This window comes from Conger conger, chromosome 3 (genome assembly GCF_963514075.1).
Source record: "Conger conger chromosome 3, fConCon1.1, whole genome shotgun sequence".
Lineage (NCBI taxonomy): Eukaryota > Metazoa > Chordata > Actinopteri > Anguilliformes > Congridae > Conger > Conger conger.
This window is the reverse complement of record NC_083762.1, coordinates 49,865,196-49,890,868: the sequence shown is the minus strand read 5'-3', so window position 1 is coordinate 49,890,868 and position 25,673 is coordinate 49,865,196. Positions and strand designations below refer to the sequence as shown.

Genomic DNA, 25,673 nt, shown 5'->3' with positions numbered 1-25,673 from the left:
TTTTTAATGGATACTCTGAAGTCATTTGCGTCAGGTAACTGTGCCCATTACCCCACGCTGCCACACAAAACCATGTAATACAAACCCCTTTTCATCTTTATTATGTTTTCTATCACTCCTTTTCTTCTTGGACTCTTTCTTGTGCTTCCTTTTGCACTTCTTGGATTCCTTCTTAAATTCTCCATCAGAACTGGAGGAGTCAGCTGAAGAATCTGACTCACTGGAGGGGGAGGTGGATGACTTGCGCCTCTTCTCCTTTTTTGCTGCAAAGATATTCATCCATTATAGATTGGAATCTGAGAGTAACGCATTAACACCAGTGCACGTTACCTATAGACAAGAAGCAAAGTAGAAATTCTAAATACATACCCAGAATATATGGTTGGATGGTTTGCATTGAAGGACACTGGTTTGGTGTGACGCTCATGTGTCATCACTGGTTTGGTGCTTTTATAATATTCAACAAAGCACAAGATGTCCAATTCATTGGGGAAGTTTTTCTAAAGCTTAGTCAAATTTAATCGTTCAACCTGCTAATTAAGATGACTCATGCATATGATGACTCCTGTAGGTCAAACTGAGACTGACAAACAGATTTATAATGGCTTTGTAGGACCCTTATATTACGTTCATCGTTATCTACTTTGTAATCCAAATGATCTACAAACGGAGTAATTTTAAAAGATGTGTGAACATTCCATTTAGCTGTGCGTATATCGTGGATATTGGCACAGCTGGAACGCAAACTGACCAATAGAGACAATGGACCGGACCTATGCGGTGTGGGGTTTCATTTGATCATGGCATATCAATTCTAGGAATTTGTATGAATTGTTGCTAAAGGTGGTGTAGCAACAAACACTTTAAGATGAAAGGGCCAATTACTTTTTCACAGGGGTGATTTGGGCATTTGATAACTGTTCTCATTAAAGAAATTAAATGGCAATTCAAAAAATGTGTTTTGTATTCATGAAGGTTCCCATTTTAAATATTACTTTTTGTCTACAGATCTGAAACCATTCTGTGTATACAGATATACAAAATACAAAATAATAAAGTAATAGAATAGGGACGTCTCCTGGATAACTGCCCCCTCTGGAGAATGAACTCACAATTTTCACATGCAAATAAACCTTCTTCCTTTGTGGCGTGTGCAGCTCATTCATGAATTCAGAAAGTATAGTATCGCCCTTGCACATTCAAAAGGTGTAACATTTATTGCTGAACACTGATGTTAATCAACAATTATCCTTGACTGAAAAATTGTGTGACTGCAATACCCCTGCAGGGTGTAAACAAATACTTGCATTCATAATCAAGGTAGCATGTTTTTCTTTTGTCTTTTTTTTACTATATACACTTGACGGAACAAAAACAGAACAAACACAAACCTTTAGATTTTGGAATTAGCTCTCCACAGTTGAGAACCTTGACTTCAGCATATGGCCTACTGCTGGCATCAGTCTTCTGACTTTCAATGGTCTTAATTACTTCCTGGCCAGAGACCACTTGACCAAAAACCACATGGACACTACAAGATACATTGAGGCATCAAAATGAGTGTGATTTCAGGGGGAAATCATGCGGTATAAATAAGAAAAAACCAAGAGCATGTAAATCATTTTAAAAGCTATCACTGAACTAGTAAGCCGGCAAATTTGCAATAATACCAACAGCATGTTAGCAAGATACAGGACGAGGGATTAATCAATAATTATTACTCATATTACACATTCACATCAAGTTTTACAATTAAAAAGATTAATTTAATTTTGGGCTGCTCAACGTTGCAGCGGAAATTATTTTAATTATCCAGCAGATAGAGCTGCATAGGATGGGATATCTAGATCTGGGTACAGACACCAATTTCAAATGGAAAGATGTTTACCGCTATGTTCCATTTGCCTAGTCTATGCCCTGTTGGTGAGTTGAAATTATGACCAATCAGAAGGATTGAATTAGAATAGTTTAGGACTGCAACAAAACAGCTTACATTTTTTAATGACAAAAATGAAGACTATGTCCTTGGCTACACTGGCACCATTTCAATAGACAATTAAGTGCATAGCAGACAGAAGGAAGAGATGTCAAATTGTTTTTGTTTTTTCTTTTGTTTTCTTACATCAAACATAGTTGCACAAAGTAATTACTAAAAATGTTGCATCCCTATACAGGCATGCACCATGCAGACAGAAAAACTGAACCCATTTGGATTACTTACCCATCCAGGTGAGGAGTAGGTTTGGTTGTTCTGCTCATCCAAAAAGATCAGAAAAACAGTACGAGGTGGATCCACAGAAAGAAACAAAAAAGATTTTTAAAAGAATAAAACAGGCTTATCAAAAGTATCTCAAAAGAAATGCCTGAAACATTGAAAATAGACTGGAAAAACAACCTCCAGCATTCATACTTACATGAAAAACTGTGACCCATTTGTATCTTTGCCTCGGTTTGCCATAGACAGAAGGTATTCCTTGTTGTGCTTGACTGAGAAACTTTCATCTATGGCAGAAATGTGCAAAATCCATGACTAATTTAAAGAATGGGTTGTATGCACAATTTGGAAACAAACTGATTAATACTTGCATAAACTAATGGCCAATTCCATAGTAATGTCAACATGAGCATGAAAAAAATCTAATTACTCAGTAATTGAACCATACATTTACTCTTAGGGCGCAAATCTTGGGAGTACAGAGTTAACTTGGCCATTATTTATGAAACAGCATGTTATTACCATTACAGTGCAGGCTGCAATGTCATAAAAAAAGGTATTTTCAGTCAACTACATTTAATAGCTTTGTGAAAAAGCGGACTGAAATCGTTTTTTCAATGTAAGGAATTCCATCTATGCTGGGAAATATATCCATCAAATTGAGCCTATTGTATGCTGGCCTAACACTGACGACTGACTACTCAATGAGTGAGAAGTTTCCTAACCAAGGTGTGTTGTGGGTCTAATGGAAAAAGGGAATTCAAATAAAACGAAAGGAAAACAAAATGGGACAGAACATCCATTTCCACAGGTGACTATTCTCACCAGGGCCAGCACAATCCTTCTGCCTTCTGCAGTGGTGTGCTCCCTTGGTGCTTTTGAAGATCGTTTCATTTCATTGTTTTAGTAGATTCAATAGAAAAAAGAAAAACTGAGTAAAACAAATCCTCCGGCACAGCGGACAGCCCACTACACGAAAAACTTAAATAAAAATAAAAATTCATTATTTTAAAACTAATTAAAATAATTATTCTCCCTGAATCCAGTAGGTGATTAAGACTGAGAACTATGTTGCTGATATCAACCAGCATACTTATTTGTATATACAATACATACACAATGACTTCAGTGTCCTATCACACAGTCTACTCCAAAACCTAAGGCTACCAGGATGATGGTCATATTTGAACCTATAACTTAAGGTTGCTTGGATTCCAAGATCTATTCAAGGTGCCTGCAATGACATTATCCTTTCCAGCTATATGCTGTATTCACAGATTATATGGCTGAATAACTAGACTCCAACAGAATAACCAATGTTTCTTGGTTTTACACTTCTCCAAGAAGGCGAGGAGATTGCCTACCCCCGGCTCATCTTCTGGCATAATCTCATCTTCTTGCATAATAACAGCACATACGCCTACCTCACTAGTATCAATTGGCAATTTGAAAGGCTTGTCAAAGGTGGGCGCCATTAACACTGGTTCACAGGTTAGAGTGGCTTCAAGCTTTAACCAATTTTTAAAAATTGGTTAAAAATTTATGTTGAAACCGCAAACTGCAAAGCCTTCCCAACCTCTCTTATCGAGATTAATGATGACCCCAGCCAAGGCGCAAATACACTCTGTGAGAACTTCATAAGGTGTAGGGCTGCAACTAACGACTATTTTGATAATCGATTAATCTGCCGATTATTTCTACGATTAATCAAATAAAATCGCAAAAACAACTTTTTCCCATAATTTTATTCAAAATAACAATGTCATTCTAAATTTAAAATATGAACACACAACATACCAAAATGCATGCTATACAACAGCAAAAAATTTAAACGTGTTAACTGCAAACTTTGTATTGTAAAATATATATATATTTTTTTTCATTTGTGCACTTAAAATGTTTTGTTTTTTTAAATAGAGAAACATTCATTCCTGTTTTGTGCACTTTATATAAAAACAAGCATATAAAGTGCACAAAACAGGCATGGATAAGTAGGACTTTGCTAGTCAAGGTGGGATATCTATTCTCATTAGCCATTGTGGGAGAAAAATATAATGTAGTACAATGTAACCTAGGATATATGTATCCAGATATATACAAAGCATATAGTTAGAAAACTGCTTAAAAGAATAAATTGTGCTTGTGACAGATAATCAGCAAAAATGTAAGGGAGGGGTGAGTGCTCGGCCAAACGTTGTTTGCAAAACGTCGTCTCTCCTGGGAATTTCCCCTACACCTTCCACCAATGTAATGCACTTTCTTCAAGGGGCTTCTCTACAAAGAATGTGAGGACTTCATTCCTCACTTGGCTGTTGGGATCCTTAGCTTCCCACTCTCCATGCTCTTCTTCACTGCTGGTTTCAGAATCAAGTAGTGAGACAATTAAAGAGACAGAAGTTGAAGGTCCAGCAGCTGTAGTAATGGTGGAGGTGGCACTGTTTGGCCACAGGCACTACCATGCTGTTGCCCATCCATCTCCCTGCTCAGTGCGATTGCCCGTGCTTCAACAGCTGTAAGAAACTTAATTCTTTTGAACCTCAGGTCCAGGGCAGTGGAGAGGATCACTGTGTTTGAAAGCAGTCTCCCCCCTTCCATCTCTGCTGCAGCTGCTCCATAGCAGTGAGTTGGAAAGCCCGCATCGGAGCTGATTCGAAGGAAGCAGTCTGGGTGGACTTCACTAGCCCCCTCACAAGTGGAGGTACTGCAGATATTGTGATGTATATTTCTCCCCACTCATGTATACAGTGACACATTCAAAAGCCTTAAGGGCTGTGGAAAGCTGTTCCAGCAGGCTCCACTGGTCTGGTTTCAAATCCAGGTACCTTTTTCCCCTCTGTGTGACAGAGGAGTCAGACAGTGTTGCCGTTACGGGCCACCTTTGCTCAAGCAGCCGGCTTATCATATAGAATGTGCTGTTCCATCTGGTGCTTATGTCCTGAACAAGCCTGCGCTCAGGTGCGGCCATTTGCTGTTTCTCTTTTATCGTGTTGCAGGCTAGCTCGCTTTGAAAAAATGTTCCACAATACATCTTGCAGCCCCAATAGCTTGTTCAATGCTTGGGTGCTTCAATGCAGAATTGATCACAAGTTGCAAGGTATGGCCAATGCAACGCACAGAAGACCAGCCATGCTTCTCCTCCAGCATTTTTGCCACAGCCACAACATTGGCACCATTGTCATGCACAATGTCGATAATTTTGCTCAGAGGAATTTCAAACCTGACTGCTACCTCCTCCAACCACTCTACGATGATGGATCCTGTATGTCTGTCCTGCAGTGGCATGGTGGTAAGGCAAATTGACTATGTCCCAATCAGCTTTGATGTTATGACATGTAATGCCAAGGTAGGCTTCAGTGGCTACACTTGTCCATACATCAGTGGTGAAAGCAATTTTGCTGTCATTGGCTTTTATTGCAACATTCACTTTCTGGAATGTCTCTTGATATTTCTTTATTTCTTCTCCATCAGTTTAGTAAAATGTGTCCTTGAGGGAAGAGTGTAACCAGGGTTGAGGGTGTTAATCATTGCTCTGAAGCCATCATCTTCAACCATTGATAGTGGCCTCATGTCAGTGATCAGCATTTTTAGGACACTATCTGTCAAAACAGCTGCTTTCTATGGTGTGCATGGCCATTTATTCCCCAGAAAGCCACTCATGGTGAGTTGTTTTTTTCTGAAATGAAAGACAGTATGTATGAGTATGCATAATAGCATATTTAGCATAACTCAATACATGCCTTGTTTTAGTTCATAAATAATTGCCTATATGCTTCAAACAATGCAATGTGTCCTATAGCTCACTCCTTACACACAGTCTCACACAAAATAATTTAAGCAAATTAACACTGAGAAATAGCTGAAATTGTTCTGCCACTGATGGTAGTCCGATGGTTAAATACACTTCCTCCGAAATAGGTAAATAGATTTGATTTAATTGACCATTCAAGCTGGATTGCAAGCAAACACTGGCTGTGAGATGCATGCATTTTTGAAGCAAATAGCATAATCGTTCATCTGAAAGCAGGTCATTTTTGTTTATCTAATTAATAGCAGGTGTTCACTCCCAATTCAGCTTGAGTTGGCTATTAAGTTAAATATTGCTGTAGGCCTATACCACATTCTAGCCGGGTAGAGCCATCACTATTAGGCCTACTTATTACGAATGAGCTTGATAGACTCTACGCCTCTTTTCTACCACTGACGGTAGACAGGCTAGCCAGTTTTAAATACACTTCTGCAATACATAATTAAGTAGATTTGATTGTCTTATTTGGCAATTCAAGCTAGATCACAAGCAAACACTGACTATTATACAAGATGCGTTGCATTTATGAAGTATTTAGCCTTATTGTTCGTCTCAAAGCAGGTAGGCCTAGTTATTCTGGTTCATCTAATTAATAGCTGGTGTTTGCTTGCGATTCAGCTTGAGGAGGCCTATTATAATATTGCTGCAGTCTATAGCCATGCAGCTAACATTTTAGCCAGGTAGAGGGAAACTATTACTCATTACAAATTAGCTTTCCAGACTAATGTTTCGCCTCAGTTCAGACGTTAGCCAGCTAGTTTAATGCACTTGTGCAATATTGAAGTTCATTTAACTTATTAGGCGGTCTACTCAAGCTGGATTGCGAGCGAAAACCGGCTATAAACAAGAATAACTTGGCCTACCTGCTATGAGAGAAACGACTACTCTGATTTACTCACTTCAAGACGCAATGGATGCCATGGGTCTAAATACGTTTAATTAATTAGCAAGCTAATATTTTGTAAAAAGTGAATGTAAGCCTACCCTGTTGTCGAGTCCCGTTCATCCACGACTCCAACATGCTTTCGTTTCAGGTTCTTTCATCACCGTGGTGCTCCCATGCCATGTAAGCTCGGTTTTACAATGTTTGCAGTTAACACGTTTTTTAACTTGAATTTAATGTAAAGTGATTCCATACTAAAGAAGATTTTGGTCTAACAGGTCTCTCCGTCTCTGCCTCCACCATGTTTCAAATTCGTTTTTCTCTTTCTTGAAGTGATGTACCCAGACCCACGAAACAGCGTGCAACCACATGACCCAATGAATCGGGTAATAAAATTTGTTGCCAACTATTTTAGTCATTGATTTTTATCGATTCGTTGTTGCAGCTCTAATTAGGTGGACCTGTACACCAGTTTGTTCATGTAAATATTTAAATCAGCCAATCATGTGGCAGTAACTAAATGTATAAAAAAAATACAGACATGGTCAAGAGGTTCAGCTGTTTTTCAGACCAATGTCAGAATTGGGAAGAAATGTAATCTAACTGACTTTGACCATGGAATGATCGGTGCAGGACAGGGTGGTTTGAGTATCTCAGAAACTGCTGATTTTTACACACAACAGTCTCTTGAACATCCAGTGAGCAGCAGTTCTGCGGACGGAAAGGCCTTGTTGATGAGAGGTAAACGGAGAATGGCCAGACTGGTTCAAGCTGACTATGTTACAATTGTAGTGAGCAGAAGAACATCTGAGAATCTGTCAGCCAAGAACAGAAAGCTGAGGTTGCAATGGGCACAGTTGAAGACTGGAAAAGCATCGCCTGGTCAGATGAATGTTCGAATTCTGAGGCATACAGATGGCAGGGTCAAAATTTGGCTGCAGCGCAATGCTGGAGAAGGCCAATGAAGGCTAAACCAATTAATGAGCTACAGCACCCCATAGTGCCCCCTTGGCACAGCCATTACTTACAATTACTTACAAAACTTATCATGAAATTTTAGTTGACAATCAATTGTCATGCACAAATTTGCGATTTAATCGTCTCTTTAAAATGGTATGCCTCTTAAGTCTAAGTATAATAATACACATATACGCCTTATAAAGAAGAGACATTTATTGCTTTGTCAACAGAAATTGCTTTGTAAATTATTGCTAAGTAACTTGCATTGTAATCTACTGCTGTGTGAACAAAAAAAGACAAATAATAATAACTCATGTTAAAATCCTATCCTGTCTAAATCCTATTACTGAAAAAGACAAATGATTGAAAACGACACGGAACCAACCAACCAACTCGTCCGCTCTCCCTCTCTCAACCACAAAACATGAAGTGCATATCAGGCACATAATCCAGCAGAGCAAGTCAAGCCATATAAATTTACTGCACCAATACCATATTTTTGGAGGACACGGTCCAAACCATTTTTAGATGAAGTCTAGCCAAGACCCAATTATTCTTTCAATTCTGTGCCCTGTTCAGGCCTCTCAACCTATCGGTCTGTGAATTGATCTGTTATTTGATCCGGGTGGGTATTTAGGAAACATGTTAGGGGAAGGAAGTGGCTTTAAATATTTTTTATTTTTAAATTTTTTTTAATATAAAATAAAAAAACATTGGTTGCATTTTTTTTTTTATATATATAACTTGGCAATAAAATAAAAAATAAAAAAGGAAGCCTACCTTCAAAGAATCCTCCATAAATGGATTCCCCTCCTCTGCCATTACCTATCAAAACACAAATAGCACATTCAACATTTCAGCAAAAGTGCAATAATTTGCATAATTTGCCAACAATCTAAACAGCAAACTGTGTGCAGGTCTTGCCATACCTTCACTGAAGTCTCCTCCTTGAATCATGAAGTCCTTTACAATTCTGTGGAATAGGCACCCCTTATAATGTAGAGGTTTTTGGGTACCTTTCCCAACTCCCTTTTCTCCTATACCAGGGAAGAAAAAAAAAAAAAAAAAAAAAAACTTAATCAACATGGGGTACTTCAGAGCTCATAATGATATTGTAGAGAAAGTATGTTGAACAGGTAGATTCTTATAAAAGCACCTACCGCTACATACTTAATATTAAAGGAGCACTGTCACGCTTTTTTCAGTCGGGCTTATTTGGATTAAATGCTTAAATAATGTGTAGCGGCATTTTTAAAAATCACAAATCCCTTGTAATTAATAACAGCGATTCACATGATTCACTGTTGCCATCACGTCACATTCGATGGCAGCTTCAAAGTTAAAGAATCACTGAGGTTCGTTCCCATATAGTGAATTGAGTTTAATGAGAAATGTACTTGTTCTGCTTGTTTCAGCATACAAATTATAAAGTGGGTGGCTACTCACATTGGCTATGTCATCACAGTCTGTAATTTAGCTAGCTAGCGAGCAAGTGTAGCATGGTTAGCTCAGCTAGTTCACTAGTAAGCATGGTGAAGTGCAGTGAAAGCGAAGGCTTGTAGCAGGTTACTTCGACAACACTAGCCAAGGGCAATAACGTTCTTTTTGAAAGTTCGTCTTTAGCTGACTGGTAATGCGTTTGTTCAACAAATATTTGGACGAGTAAAAGGCCGGGGTTCAAATCCCACCTCGGACTCAGGCTATTTCTCACCCGTTACACTAGCCCCAGTCTCTCAAAAGAATTATGAGAGATTGGTGCTAGCTAGTTAGTTAGCTAAAGTAGCTGGTTACAACTGAACCACAGCATCATTGCTTAATCTAATGAGTGAAAACATCATAGCTGTCGACAGCCAATGTAAAGGATCCAGTGACGTCACTGGACCTGTTTGTATTGAAAAGCTTTGCCCCATATTTAGGAAATGGCTACAGTGATGTAGATTTAAAAATTATTTCAGCATTTAATCCAAATAAGCGCAATTGAAAAAAGCATGACAGTGCTCCTTTAACATGACTATCATGGTGAGAATGAAGAGCTAATTTTCAGACTAATTATATTAAGTTGCCACGTCTAGCACTTGGAGCTGAACTCTAGGGCAGTGATTCCCAAACGAGGTCCTGGCATACCCATATGCATGCTGGGTTTCAAAAATATGCAGTTGATGGACCGACACTACCAAAACATTGGGGGGGGGGGTTCAATGTCAATGCATTCACAGAGAAGAGGGAGGGAACAGACAGTGTTGTGGTTTGAGGGTGTTTATTGCTGCAATTCCTCTCAACCTTTTCAAAGTCTGAAATCACCAATTGTACCTTTAATTTGATTGGTTAAAAATAATTTCGTTTTCTGCAATTTTTGTTAGTTTACAGTATAGCACAATATAAACATGGGAATATTCTCATTTATGGTATGCATTTATCGCAAAAAAGGTTGTTTAAGTTACTCCCTCCAAAGAGGAAACGGAATTAACTGCTTGTTAAAATGTCAGCGCACTTGCCCTGGTTATGGCAAATGCCTGGAATGTAATGTAAATAACGCATCAGACAAGCAGTCCCATCACATACTTTTAAAACCCCTGAAGAGGCTCCACAAAATCAGTACAACAGAAATAATGAGCAATTTCAGATAAGCATTTGTGACCGGCTCTATCAAAATCAGTCACATTGACCCCAAAAGTTATTTAGAGTTTTAGAACAGATTGTTGAAAGAGTACAATGTAAGCTTTCTAACAAGACCAAAGTTCTCTCTAAACTCTCCAGATAAAGGCACTTTTCAGAATGCTATATGTTTTTAAAAAACATATTTTTACTCTGACTTATTGACTTATGTCTTAATATGACATTAAGATATGACGTTACATTATATTAATGGCATTTGGCAGACACTCTTATCCAGAGCGACGTACGGTTGATTAGACTAAGCAGGAGACAATCCTCCCCTGGAGCAATGCAGGGTCAAGGGCCCCACGGCTGTGTGGATCTTATTGTGGCTACACCGGGGATCGAACCACCGACCTAGCGGGTCACAGTCATGTACCTTAACCACTACGTTACAGGTTGCCCTAAGAGGCTGACATAAGACATTTCTTGAGAAAAATCAGATGCAACTGAATACATTAGCTTGTAGCTGTAAAAGTGATTATGTGACTGTATGGTGACTGATGACAAGCTGGCTAAGCTCCAAATAACTACTTTCACTTTATCGTGTGTTTAAAAGCTTACACTATATTTTCACTCTGAATTTGGTAATTTGATATTGTCCTACAAAATGAAGATAAAAGCCTAAAACAGTCAAACTCTACATATATGAAATTGGCAGTTGCAACTTCTGACTGAGTATGTAGAACAGGTCACATTTTTCCTGCAAACTGTCCAGATGCAAAAAAACTGACTGATGCACAAGTTTGGAATAGAGGGTTGGGCCCCAAAAGCACCTTTCCCATTGCACAAAACCTTTCAGAAACCAGAAATAACAAATGGGAACCTAGGCAGTTTCTTTCTGGTTTTGTTTTACACTGAACTTCTAGAGCAGAGAATGATAATTTGCAAGCGTGTCACAAAAAAAAAAAAAACTTGTTTTATACCAACTAACTACACTAAAAAAGGTATTTTGAGAAAAGGCTAATCCCATGTCAACTCAATTATAATAATTAACCACAGGAACTAAAATTACACTCAGGTCGAATTGTCCATCTGGGAAATACGGGCAAACAAAGTTTGCACTAATTCATGACTGACTTTCCCAATTTCCATTACTGTAGGTCATAGGGAAAGGGTTCTTATATTACTTCATAGGTTGTCACCAGCTCCATCTTTTACATACACATTATGCAATTAACTTTCAAATGGATATATTTTAAGTGAGTTCAGCTGTTCATATACTTCAGTTTGGTATACAGAGCGCCAAACATTAGTCAATGGCTAAAAGTGCTGGATTAAAAAAATTTCACCAATATATTAATATTATTAATAGTCATAATTTAAAAAAAAGCTTCATAAACACATGCAATGGCTTAAACATTTGTAGGGAGTCAGCAAATATTCCAAATCTGGGATAGTGCATGTGGAATTACCTGTGCAGAGGCAGCGAAAGTTTTCGCATGTCTTTGGACACACATCTGAGAACAGCTCAGCAACAACTCTCCCCACTAAAAAAAGAACAGCATGGTTATAAGAAAGTATATGTACCAAATTAAAGGATTTGCCTTGGTGAGATGTAATCATGTAAGGTGTACATCATGAACACACAGTGGCCACTTCATTAGATACATCTGCTCGAATACACAAAAAAGCTCCTGACACAAACAGGGAATGACATGACTAATTAAACATATAAAGCCTGTACAAGGGGTGAATAGGTTTAGTTTTTCCAACCAAACATTAGAAATGGGCAGGATGCGAGACCTTCCAAGTCTTTGACCATGGCATGATTGTTGGTGCCATACATTTTCTATATATTGCCGAATGGTGCCAAATTATAAACAGCCGGATTATAAACAGTTTGTAATGAGAGGTCAGAGAATGGGCAGACCAATCAAGCTAGGGGTGTGATTTCTAAGCTTTTCATTGCTAAACATGAGCAAGAAGTGGTAAACATTAAGGAAAATCACTAAACGATTGAACAATGTGCCTACATGATTGGAATAATTTCTTGTGCAAAAATCAAACTGACATTCCTTCAAATTAAAAGAACAGAAGAGAAAAGTGCCATTTGGTCCAAGTTTGAGCAGATTTGAGAAAATAATGTAAAATGCAAACCTTTCAACATTTAACTAACATACTGTGGTTTCGGGTTCTATCTGCCACCTCAGGAGATCTACCGGGCAGTGGCAAATTTGCTAGTCTTTTTTTGTGATTCCACAGTAACTACCAATTGCTCGCACAACCACCACCATGTGGCAAATGTGCTGTAGATTGCAGACTCTAATCTATAGCAGTCTGCAACTCCCTGTCAGAAACTTGGAAGTATTTCAGAGTCCTTTTTCACCATAGCTTCCCATTTCTAGAAATGGAAAGACCAAAACATTTGCCATTGGGAATTTGATTTGATTTGGAGGCAATGTGTATTAACCAGAGAACTCCCGCATCGATTCTTTTCCAGACAACACCAAAACAACATGTATAACCGTAGAAGACAAGAATTGACTTTGGCTACAATGAGCCACCAGCATGGTTTGTGATTAAGTATACATTTTTCATCAGAGCTTATGTTGAAATTTAGGCAATACATCCTTTAAGTTGTTTTAAGCTGGAAAGCACAAAAATCTTCTGGGGCTACTGTAGCCTATGGTTGTTGTTCTGCAATCACAAACATGCAAGACCAGTCGTTGTGAATGCTATCCCAATATTGTTACTGGTTCAAAAGCCAGGCAGGAATTCACCTGGTATAAATCTGACGTAAAAAGCAAAGAGGGGAGAGAAAATTCCAGTTTCATTCCAGTTCAAACTTCATGTTTCAACATTTGCTTCTTACTTAGTGTTGGGAGACAGACGAATGTGTATTGGACCACTTCACATATGATAATGACCGCTATCAGTTTCAAGGTTCCCCCTCTGGGGATTTTCCACTGGACTCCAGGGGGGAGCGGGGCAAGGCCTCACAACCATTAAAGGATTTGAATGGCCCAATCCGAGGTGCTCGGGATAGGCGCAATTCCTTGCCACCAATCAGAGGTTACACTTGGATTTGTAGACATATTTGAATATATGCAAATGTAATCCTTTAAAACATCCCAAACACCATTGCTCTTTGGAACATTTTCCTGATTGTAATAAACTTTCCTGTTTTCTAATGACGAACATCGGATCTGCTTCTTCCTGTGACAACGGTCATCTTACTGGTTCCTGGTAAAACATTGTTTTACTAACACTTAGGCTACACTGAAATGCTGTTGAAATTTGCCTGACATGCCAGAGCAGCCTTGGCCTGATGCAATGTGTCTATCCTAACATGTTGACTTGGGCATGCCCAGGGTTTTGCTATGTTCCCGATTGATTGACTTTAATTTCTGAGCCTAATGAAGGCCATCTTAATTTGGATCAACACTGCAGTCTTCCTCATGTTGTCACACCGCAACAACAATCTCCAAAGGCAATTACAAAGTTCTAACTCTTCTAGAGCCCTCTTCTGCATTCACTAACAACACAAATGAATACACCTGCCTAACAAAACATCTGTGAATCCAATTCAACAAATACTTGTAGTACCTGTCAGGGAACTCATTCCTAAATTCGCCATTGGGCCATAGGGAACTTCAAAAGACCAGGCCTGGTCTAGAGATAAGAAAGAGAGACAGAAATAGGGCAGGTCGGCCGTGTGTGTACGTGTTTATGTCTGTGCGTCTCAATGGGGGTGGCCAAGCAGACCTCATCCTGCTATAAGATCCCAAACTTTACAACGGACCAAGCTTTTCACTTTTTGGTTTGAATTGGAAGTTAGCACCCAAGTCCTGCACCTTGGTCTGGCATTCTACTTTTAATTGCATCTGCTTCACAGGGTGGCATGACCTTCAGAGGAGACGGGCACTGTGAAGGACTGAACTTGCAGCCCAGAATCTTATGTAAATAGCTTTCACCATTTTACAGTATTTTTCCTTTCCCCTTTCATGGTTTCATTTTTCTTTTAACCTTTCAAGTCGAACCCCTTGTCCAGGCCGGTAACAGGTAGTGGTAACAGCACATTGTTATTCTTACAGGTTGCTATTATAGTGCCATTCTTTTTGTTAATACGTATTGTGATGAGTAACTGTATTTGCTGGGTTTTGGGTTGTTTTTTTGACCACTAGATAGATATTGTAAGACCCTATGCTGTTGAAAATACAGTAATTCCCACTTGGAAACAATGTAGAAGGGAGTTTCATGAGTCAAAACAATTTTTTTGTAAAATAACGTGTTTATTTTATGATTTACCGCAATGCACAATTTATCCATTTGGATCAATTTGGAGACATTAAGGGACACCATGGTACACGGCTTACATTTTACTTCATAGATCTTTAGTAGTTCTATCCATCATCCACAGATTTAGCACATTTGTAATCAAGGAGTTTATAATTCAGAAAATGCATAGGTTTACATCCTACCTGTTTGCGATTCTTGGCATTTCATTGCTAGGTAAAGGATAACGTAACAATAACGATATTGTAAATGGTAGAAATGCCTTGATTCATTGAAGCCTGTTTTCAAGTTTCAGCGATGCTCATCTCTGGGGTTGTAAAACCTCAAACTAGAACACTGCAAAAATGGGTGAGGGTTGCTTGAAGGGGTTAAGTTAACAAGACCAGACGAGCCTGGTTTAGCCAGACCCTGATGTAGCTAATGGGGAGTATCTGACGCAGAAACTATGTGGTTGATTATGTGCAATTGGACCCACTCTATTTAAGTTTTGTATTTATAAAAAGAATGAGGGCGACATTGGCTCAGGAGGTAAGAGCAGTCGCCTGGCAGTTGGAGGGTTGCCGGTTCGATTCCCTCTCTGGGTATGTCGAAGTGTGCCTGAGCATGACACCTAAACCCTAAGTGCCTCTGAGGTGGTTGGTGCCTTGCATGGCAGCCAATTGCCGTTGGTGTGTGAGTGCATGTATGAATGGGTGAACAAGAAACATAAATTGTACAGCGCTTTGGATAAAGGCACTATTGTAAATGCCAACCATTTACCATTTTAAAATACATAACATTATTTAGGTGATTAAACTGCTCTCATGAAGCCAAAAGCAATGTTAAAGGTACAATAGGTAAGATTTGTGTGATAAACATTGTTACAAACTATTGTAAATCCCTTCCTATCATTGAAAAAAGCTCACTGACATGTTGACTCACCCTCTGCCTGTGTTTATAGTCCTTAAATTCTGGTTTCAAAATATACAGTTGACAGGCTGTCACTCTGTACCAAAACATTGTACAGCTGTACAATAATTCAAGCTCATTGGTTCCAACTGCCACAGCCAATGGCATGGGGGCTTATTTTGATTGCTTCTGTAGCTGCCCAAATTGCAATCACAGAAACTCAGACTACATATCCAGTTATAAAACAATACCAGTTTGTTATTGGTAGCAACAAGCAAATTAGCTATAGTTAGCTTAGCGAATTTACAAATATCCACTTACGATAAACTAGTACGAACATAGTAGCGATTGCGAAGTGTTGTGCTTCAGGTGGATATTTGTACATTCGGGAAACTAACTAGTAATAGCTAATTTGCTTGTTGTTACTGATAGTGAACTGGTATTGTTTTCTAACTGGATAAGATATAGTATACAGAGTTTCAGTTTGCGTTTATCCCTTTATTTGTTCAATCATCCATGTTTAGCTAAACCTTTATTTCCCAAGATTTCATTAAGTCACCTGTTCGGTGAACATTTTCTTACTAGAACACAACGAAAAGACGGCAGGCTCTGTTGCGTTTGTCACGGTCGCCTTTCCCAAACAGTGCACGAGAACACAGAACTGTATAATAACGCTTTATATCAGATGTTATATACATAGATAGTGGGAAGCATAAAGTGTCGTGGCTTGAGGTTGTTTGTTGTTGCAATTCCTCTCGTTAAGAGTCTGAAATTACCTATTGTACCTTTAAATAGAAACCTTTTTTTTTTTTTTTTTTTTTTTTTTTACATAAGCTGCATTGACTTCCTTCACTGAGGCATTTCCATCTCTGTAGGCTCTATATCAATATATATTTTAAAAAGTGTTCTTTGACTTTATGAACATTAGACTGCAGTTTTGGTTGTGATAGGGCACTAGTAGCTTTAAGACTGCCTTGGCTAAAAAATGTTATTAAATGTTTTGCCATTGAACAAAATGTATTTTACTTTTAAATAATATATAGAACATTTGGAACTTTTGGAACCTTGACAATCAACTTTCTAGGGCCATGTAATGAATTTGCCAAATTTGCCAGATTAGTATGAGCAATACAGGGCCAACAACATTCCAAGGCTGGAGTAGGGACTACAACTTCCACATTCCCACAGGAAAATTCCGCTACGTCCACCACGAATGACGTCTAACTTGGTTCGGCCAATCCCGTAATGGCGGGAGCAATAAACGGTCCCGTATAAGAGCAAGACACGTTCTTGGGATCTCTCTTCTGCTTTTCTTCTCTTCTTCTCCCTACTTCTTTGACGCAATTTTGGCCATTCGCTTCAGCCCATCTGCTCCGACACTCGGACAGAGGCTGAAACCTGCACAGCGTACTACCAGGCCTACGGACACACCTAGTTACCTCGCGGTTACTTCGTGGCCTATAGCGAGTGGAAACTGGTGTACGCGGAACGCTACATCAGTTTACCCCTGCAAAGCTCACCAAAGAAAAACAGCAACCGAGCGGACCAGACAACAACGCGCGGCTAAGACGGGAACGCCCCAGCTTTGCGCACCTCTCAGGACACGCATTCACAGCACCATCGCGGCTCCTATAAGCACAGCACCTCTTTTGGATCCAGCAATGCTTATGGACTCAGTAAGACTAAACAAGCATTTGCAGGCATAGCCAGTGTTAGCTTAGTCTTAACTGTTATTTTGAATCTGTGTTTCTATATTTGCTTTGTCTTATCATTTGAATGGATTCTGTTAGCCGTGTATGTACGTGAATTGATTTGTCGTCTTTCGCGCATATATAGAGTGAACTACACAAGTAGTTGCTCTTCTCACAGCTAACACGGATACTCATTAACACACCCAGAACTCTAGCTTACCCAAGCTAGCTACTCCCACTTTTACCTTTCCTTCGTTCAAGTGACACACGCACACACACACACCCTAACTTCCCCTACTAATTCCCGTTAGTTTATCTGTTCTGTGTTTGTACGTTGTTTAATAAATGTACTTTATTAAATCCCGGTGTCCGTTTTGGAATCACATAGACATGAGGCGAGTTAAAGCAATCTTTCGAAGAACTTCCAACCTTCAGGTTATCGGTATGTTTAATCATTAATATTGGTTATTTTAATTATTAATTAAAATACTAAATTTGTGGTTAGATATTTCTGATAACAGTAATTTTATGAGACCGATTACTTTTCGCAGTTATCCTGCTACATAACATTAACTGGCGCCCCGGTTCGTAGAGAGTAAAATCCCCGTGCGAGGACCCCTACATATTTTGGAGCCTGTGCGAGGACCCCTACACTGGTAGGCAAGGAAGCAAGGAGTAATGTTAAAAGTTTATTTCATAAGAACAAATACCATATTTTAGATATATTGCCACTGGCATTTCTCTCGCAATAACAATTGAGACCAGTGGCGTCGTTTAATTATTTCTATATAATAAAGTTTGTGGCGGGCCCTCCACTCCCAACAAGTATGTAAATGTACACAGTGAAACAACAGAAGCCTATGGAAGAAATAACTGCGGGAGGCTTACAATGCTAATGTGACAAACAAAAATAAAATATAGCTAGGCTACTGCATATTGTAGTACATATCTATATTATATTACAATATACTGCAATTCAATCTATGACAAACCAATCTGCAGTGTTCACAACAGGTTACTGTAAGTGCAGCCTTGGTTTAACATTCTGCAATTCTATAATGCTTCTGTGTCATATTCCAGTGTTAACCTAGAAGGCAAAATCCACACAACAGTTTTGTGATGAAATCAAGTTAATGGAGCGAGCGATCAATTTTTGCTGGGATCTGGAACAGCTTAGCCCATCCTTTGCCATGACCTTGCTCAAGCAGTTTTCTAGTTTTAGGAAAAACTGTTGTTACATTTAACAGTATGCTTGTGAGCAACTGAAACATGTTGTATCACCAGGTCTTTGCCAGTTTATTGCCTACTAATCTAGGCAGTGTTAAGATAATTACATTTTAGTTTAATCCAGTATTGCTGCCCCACGTCAGCCGGCCAAACTTGGCTTTTTGGCAGGACCGAGAATCGAACCCCGGTCCCCGGTGTGCAACTGCAGCAAACTGCAACCGCAAGTCTGCTGCGTGATGCAACATCTTCACCAGGGCCTTGTGGAAACAGCTGAAGCTGAGAACACGAATGCTATAGCCAACATAATGAATTTACAACACACAGTCCATTGTTTCCTCTCATTTACCTCAGGTAACAGTAATCCTGCTTTGTTATGTACTTCCCAGGGCAAGTTGGGACATGATGGTGTCATCTCATAGTTGTTTTTTGTTTTTGTGGCCAGTTTACATCACATTAATGGCATTTGGCAGACACACTTGTCCAGATTAGACTAAGCAGGAGACAATCCACCCCTGGATCAATTCTCGAGGGCCCAATGGCTGTGCGGGTCTTATCGTGGTTACACCGGGGATCGAACCACCAACCTTGCGTGTCCCAGTCACATACCTCAACCACTACGCTACAGGCCACCCTAGTGAGATGCATCACAACACAATATTTGAAAGGCTAGATAGTAACTGCAGTGTAATCGCACTACCTCCCAACACAGACGTCACTAAAACAAGCACAAAACGAGAATCTAACAAATTGCCACTTTAAGTACCTTTATCTCCTGAGCCTCATCTGAACAGCAGAGCATACATTAAAGCTCTTCCATGTACAAGTCTTTCCATGGTCAAATAGACACTTCCAGCAGGATAGTGAATCATGTCACAAACCATCTCAAGTGGTTCCACATGAGTGACTTCACTTTATTCCAACGGCCTACACAGTACCCAGATATCAATTCAATAGTGCACCTTGGGATAAGGTAGAACGGGAGGTTCATAGCATTAATGTGAAAAATGTCGGAATTGTGTGATGCCATCAAGTCAGCATGAGGAAAATCTCAAAGGAATGTTTCCAGCACCTTGTTGAATTTATTTTGTAATTTTCTGAACAATCCCGGTCGTTCTGGAACAAAACTGGGTCCTATACAGCACTACACAGCTGTACCTAAGATTTCCACAGAACCATTTACAGACGTCCTTCTTCAGACGTCTTTTCTGTGTGCAGATATATTATTGGTATGTGTGTAAACTACGCCAACTTAACCTTCTTACCTAGGATGTTGTTGATGCTTATGTCAAAGAAACATCGAGGACGCTGTACCTTCACCCCCATCGTCTCTCAATCCACCTCCCTGAAATAAAAAAAGTTCAGTAGCACAATCAACGCTCCTGAATAATTTACCTTAACAGCATGATGGTTTGAGGCTCATTTGATACCTTAGACGCTTTATGACTCAAAAGAACAATAGGTGAGATTTTTGTGTTAAAATATTGTTACAAAACCATTGTAAATCCCTTCCTATCATTGAAAAAGGCTCACTGACATGTTGACATGTTTACCCTCTGCCTGTGTTCATAGTCCTTAAATTCTGGTTTCAGGGAGGGTGCATTGCGCATCTTAACAGGTGCTCCAGGACCTGTAGAATGTTTCATTTAAAAGTCCATCCGCCATATTTGAAAATGCATGGGATCGATTACACTACATGCAGTACCGTGTAATTCCAATGGAGGGAAGAAGGATGACACTGAAGCAGGATTAGACGCCATACATTTTTAAATATGGCGGGTGTATATATATATAAATATATATATAACCGTCATCATGAACACCAGTACGTACCAAGATTTTGAATGCACCGCCCGCCCCCCGCCCCCCGCCAAATGACCTTACAAGATTTCCACTTTTCAATGCAATTCACTTATGATTATCTGCTTATAAAAGTACACATATCATAATTGAATATTAAGTGTTCATATAAAAGCTTACGCAGTTTAAAGGCATTTCAATCAGCAAAAAAATGTTTTAAGCAGGTGATTTTAATGTTTAGGCTGATCGGTGTATACGGTGTCGTGCTTCAGGTGCTGTTCGGAACATCATGACACAAGGAAGTAGCGTAGTTATTGTTTTCCCTATAATCATTGGTGCTATTCACATGAATCCAAGTGCTTTAGTGTCTGGGATAACCAACAAGAAACCATAATCAAACAATTTATCAGGAGAAAAACTACCATTGAACGGACGTTAACTTTTGGTGGAAGCGGCTGCTTCCTCGTGTTCGGTTCAGAACACAAGTGTTCGAATAAAAGGCTCGAAACACCACAGGACAAAGCGACCTAGCTAACTAGCTAGGCTAGGCATATCACTTTTATGTAGCGAGCAGATTCAACTGAGGTTAAAGACCAAATGACCCATGTAGCTACTTCGTATTTTATACAGAAAAACGAGAAATTGGCTTTTATACAGAATAAACACAATTCACGATGCAAAAGGACTAAAAGTGCACAGGTATTGAACACGCTAGCTAATGTTAGTTCGTCATCAATTGTGGACACGCGGATAATTCCGCTAAATTAGCCAACTAGTTAGCTTGCAAATTGTCTTTATTTGCTAGCCTATAGCACTAGATATGCCTTACGTTTTCAAATCGGGCCCTTTTCTAGCCAACTGTGATTTGTCATCGTTCTGTACTCAGCCGATATAATCTGTTTTTAAATGTAATGCCTCCCTTAATCTTGTGATGAAAAAGAATAACAACTTGCTTATGTTTTATTTACTATGACACAACACAACCACGTTTCACTCAGTCTTGACGACGTCTCCAACAACTAACGTTAGCTACGTTAAGTTAACGTTACAGTTCCATGATCGTGGCCTACTATGCAGCAAGACGAAAGCAAACTTAGATTGACATTCTCTAGACATCACATTCTTGCCGCACGAACATACCATCATTTTACATTTAAAAGGACAGCGAATGCCTACCTCAAGAGACTGCGAGCAATATCCTTAAGTAACTCTTCAAAACCAAGGAAGATTAAGGAAATGAGGAAAAAAAATTCTTCTTTTGTTTTTTATGGCGGTTTGTTAACCAACATTGCGTGCATTACCGCCACCACCTGGGCTGGAATGTGGTCCTGAGATTTCCTCAATAATTCGTGGGCTAGCTGTAAGCTAGACTGGGGCTAGGGGGTTGCCATTCTCTGAGAAGCTCGCAAGCTCCAGTGATTTCTCGAGGTAATGCAGTTTTGTAAGCTTCTGGTGCCAAAAAGCAAATTTCCCCAATGAAGTTCATTCAAAACTACGAATTTACCCTGGCCAAAATATATTATTCTGGACCATACTTTTGAACTCAATTTTTTTTTCAGACTTAAGTAATTACTCTCCAGTGACCGATTTCTTTTCTGAGCTATACAGAAGAAGATATATGATTTATTTAATTCCAGTTTGGTCCGCATGGTTTAACGTCACACTGAACGCATCTGTTCACAGGCACACCAGTGTTGAACGAGTATGAGGCCGTGATGGACTCATCGACTGATAGCTGAAAAATGTTGAGAGAGATAGAGCTCCCTGCGTAGATCGCGTCTCAGCCCAAAAGAGACCGATGATTACACGAATCCACATTCGGTGTCATAGCCTATTGTTTTTATGATGTTATTATTTTGATATTATCACTGTAAACATGACTAATAATAATGTTACCTGCAAAATCGTTCTTGTGTCCATTGTTCATGGTGATATATATAAATATAAATGTACATATAGTATTCTGAGCAACAAACTGGCAACAACCAAGGAACCACCTTAGCAACCACCTAACAACACCCAAGCAGCACCCTCCCAACCACATAGCAACACCTTTGCAATTACCTAGGAACACATTTGCAACCACCTCGCAACACCCTAGCAACCACCTCACAACACCCTTGCAACCATCTTGCAACTTCCAAGCAACCACCTTGTCGTGTCTAGGAAACGACAGAGTCCAAATCTTCAATTTGTCGAAAAACATCTTCGCGAGGGAAAAGACAACACCAGGCAGCAAGATCTTCAGGAAAATCAGACTTTATTAGCACACGTGCATAAAGCCGGATCAGCTCTCCAGAACTGAACCCCGACTGGCATTTGTACACCCATTTTATACACAGTTACTCCACCGACAACTCCTCCTCAAACCTCATTCTGGCAAATCACCCACACTTTTCTTATCGTAACTCCTCCCAACACTCCTCCCACAACGTCATTGTGGCAAATTGCCAACGGTCCTTATGCTCTGCCAACTCTGTACAAAGTTCAGGGCATTCTGCCAACTACGTGTCCTCACTTCACCCCGCACCTGCTCTTGGCAAACTACCAGACCTCATAAAGTTCTGGATGCCCACCCTCTAACACGTCATTCATACACGTCACTCTGTATCTTTCGCTTTTATAAGACGAACTAAGCAGCAGTAATCATTGAAAATATACAGACAAACTAAACATTTCATTAATATTCACTTCTAATATACTTTTCTAATATACAGACATACTAAACATTTGATTAATTATTCTCTTCTAAGGGAGTAAATGTACGTAGCATTCTTTGCTCTCATTTCGACAGTTTTCACTGTGGTTTCTTGCGTTTTCATAAGCTCAGCTGTAATTAATGTTCTAGGTCAAATGGATACACTCCTGGCATAAAACATCGAGAGTCCCGGAGAAATCAGCTGTACAGTCATATCTTGCTCTGCCCGTGTCCTTGACAGTTTGGTCTACACAGTTCAAGACGGGCCCCCCCCCCTGCCAGCTGGCTGGGCTCACTGTGTAATCCTAGCACAATTTAGCAGTTAATCAGTTTGAAACTATACAGGGTACATATCCTACTTATCGACGACACATCGTCGAGAGTTTTGGAGGAACCAGCCTGCTCACTAAGGTGGAGTCTGATTTTGACTTGTGATTGGTTATCATGCTTTTAGGAGGGAGATCTTTCGTTCTGTGAATTTTCCCCTACAACCTCACAACACCTTATCAAGAACCAAGCAACACCCTAGCAACCACCTATCAACCACCCAGCAGTATCCTAGCAACACCCTAGCAACCACCAAAATAAGAATGTGGAACATACCACAGGTGAATAGGGTGGACAAATTCCATTCCTCAAATCAAAATGTAATATTTAGAATGTGGACACAAATGCAACCATTTTTTTGTGGAAATTTGTATATTATTTAAATATCCCTTTAAGAAAAATAGTTGAAGTCGGTGTTTACTTTCAATGTGAGATATAACCCAATGGCTGTTCAATATCATTGCTAGGGTCAGGCCATGACAGTGTAGAGGATAGGGTGACCAACACCATCACAACAACCTTGCAACACCCTAGCAACCACCTAACAGCACCCTACAAATGACCTAGCGACACCTAAGGATTACCTGGCAACACCATAGTAACCACCTAGCAGAACCCTAGCAACCATCTAGCAATGCCTTAGCAACACCCTAGCAACATCTTATCAACCACCTAGCAGCCCTTTAGAACCCAACTAGCAACCACCTAGCAAAACCCTAGCAATCACCTAGCAACACCTTAGCAACTCCTTTACACCACCTAGAAACACTTCTAAAATACTGTAATCCTGGTGACTGCTGCTGCTGCTATGATAATTAACACTACTACTATAATCACTATTATACACTATTATACTACTTGTGCTATAATTACTAGTGTCAATCTAGCTTTCAGCTAGCCCACACAGTTTCTTCAGGAACTGTACTTTTCTTTATTTTTTATTTGCCCCCCTAGTTTTTTGGCAATACCATTTGCCATACTTTCACCTAGAACTTTGTTCAAACTTAAAACTATTCAGTGTGCTTTGGAATGCTGTTCTATTTCTTCTCATATTGATATAATTTATACTTTTTTATAGTTTATTTAACTTTGTATTCAGATTGTCTTGCTATTGAAAGGAATGGTGCAATGTTCAGTTAGAGTGTGACAGTTGAGAATTTTTAGAATGTTTTTTAAACTGCCATTACTCTCTCAATCTTACTACACTGCATTATATATATTATTCAACCCAAAAACTGTTTTAAAGAAGAGATCATGATTGCCAAATGCAGAAAAAGACAGGAAATTCACACAACCATGATCTTGACATATTCACTGACCAGACTTCCAACACAGAATGTTTCTTCAAACAACATGTACCACTGGGCAGGCTGCTGAGGATTCAATCAAGTATTCGCTTTGCATCAACACCCAAATAGATTCATTTCAGAGGACTTTAAAGAGTTTATTAATTTCTAGAAATCAATTAGGTATTTCGTTGCTATATGTACCTGTGACGAGGAGGTGCGGAGAGCCAAGCGCGACTAAAGGTGATCCTAAGTGAGCGAACACACAGAAGTGTCCGCCACCAAGACCCCGGGGGAATAGCAGAGACCGTGGTACAAAAGGAGACAGCTCCGCACAGATAAGAGCCCCAAATAACAGCTCAAAAAAGAAAGCTACCCATCAAAACCAGGGCGAAGAAATAACAGCAAAAAACAGAGTGCATAAACGCGAGCACTCAACCCCCGAACCAGGGGGAAACCCCAAATAAACGTACAACCTAGTGTAAAATACTAGGCACAGAAAATAAAACACCAGGAGTCGCAGCTCCGGAAAACTTAGAAATAAAAGTACATACCCGGGACACAGTCCCTTACCCACGGACTCACACGAGCCGAAAAGTAAAAGTAAACCAGGAAACTCAACCCCAAGGAAGGTGTTCGCGAAAGGCACACTGCCAGCGAGCAGAACCCCTTCCTTACCTATATTAATAGTTTTGCGAATAGAAAAAAGGCTCAGAAAGAACCGATACCCAGCACAATACCTGACTCAACTACCAGAGTCTACCGTGTGCTATACCAGCTTGGGTGACAGAGCGTAAGTGTACACCGAAGCAAAGACCAATGGAAAATGAGAGCATTAAATACTGGGTACCTGGCTGGCACTAATGACTACCAGGTGAAGGTAATAAAGCACCCCCCTGGTGGCCACAGCCGGTACTCCCTCCCAACCCTGACAGTACCAATGTACCAATTATGTGTCTCTCCTGTTACTTTCTAGTAATTCATGTTCTGTAAAAGAAACTA

General features: G+C 39.6%; 1 protein-coding gene across 1 annotated transcript in view; it reads right to left on the bottom strand.

Annotated features, from left to right (window-relative positions):
* ppig (peptidylprolyl isomerase G (cyclophilin G)) overlaps positions 1–21,583 on the bottom strand; it is a 38,465-nt gene extending 16,882 nt beyond the window's left edge. Inside the window, exons 1-9 of the mRNA XM_061234219.1 lie at positions 21,537–21,583; positions 19,826–19,905; positions 11,934–12,008; positions 8,793–8,900; positions 8,644–8,688; positions 2,415–2,502; positions 2,222–2,251; positions 1,392–1,531; positions 86–263 (exon numbers count right to left, since the gene is read on the bottom strand). Coding sequence (XP_061090203.1) covers positions 86–263; positions 1,392–1,531; positions 2,222–2,251; positions 2,415–2,502; positions 8,644–8,688; positions 8,793–8,900; positions 11,934–12,008; positions 19,826–19,886 — 725 coding nt within the window. The 5' untranslated portion in view covers positions 19,887–19,905; positions 21,537–21,583. The remainder of the gene's footprint in view (positions 1–85; positions 264–1,391; positions 1,532–2,221; positions 2,252–2,414; positions 2,503–8,643; positions 8,689–8,792; positions 8,901–11,933; positions 12,009–19,825; positions 19,906–21,536) is intronic.
* Positions 21,584–25,673: the final 4,090 nt, after the last annotated feature.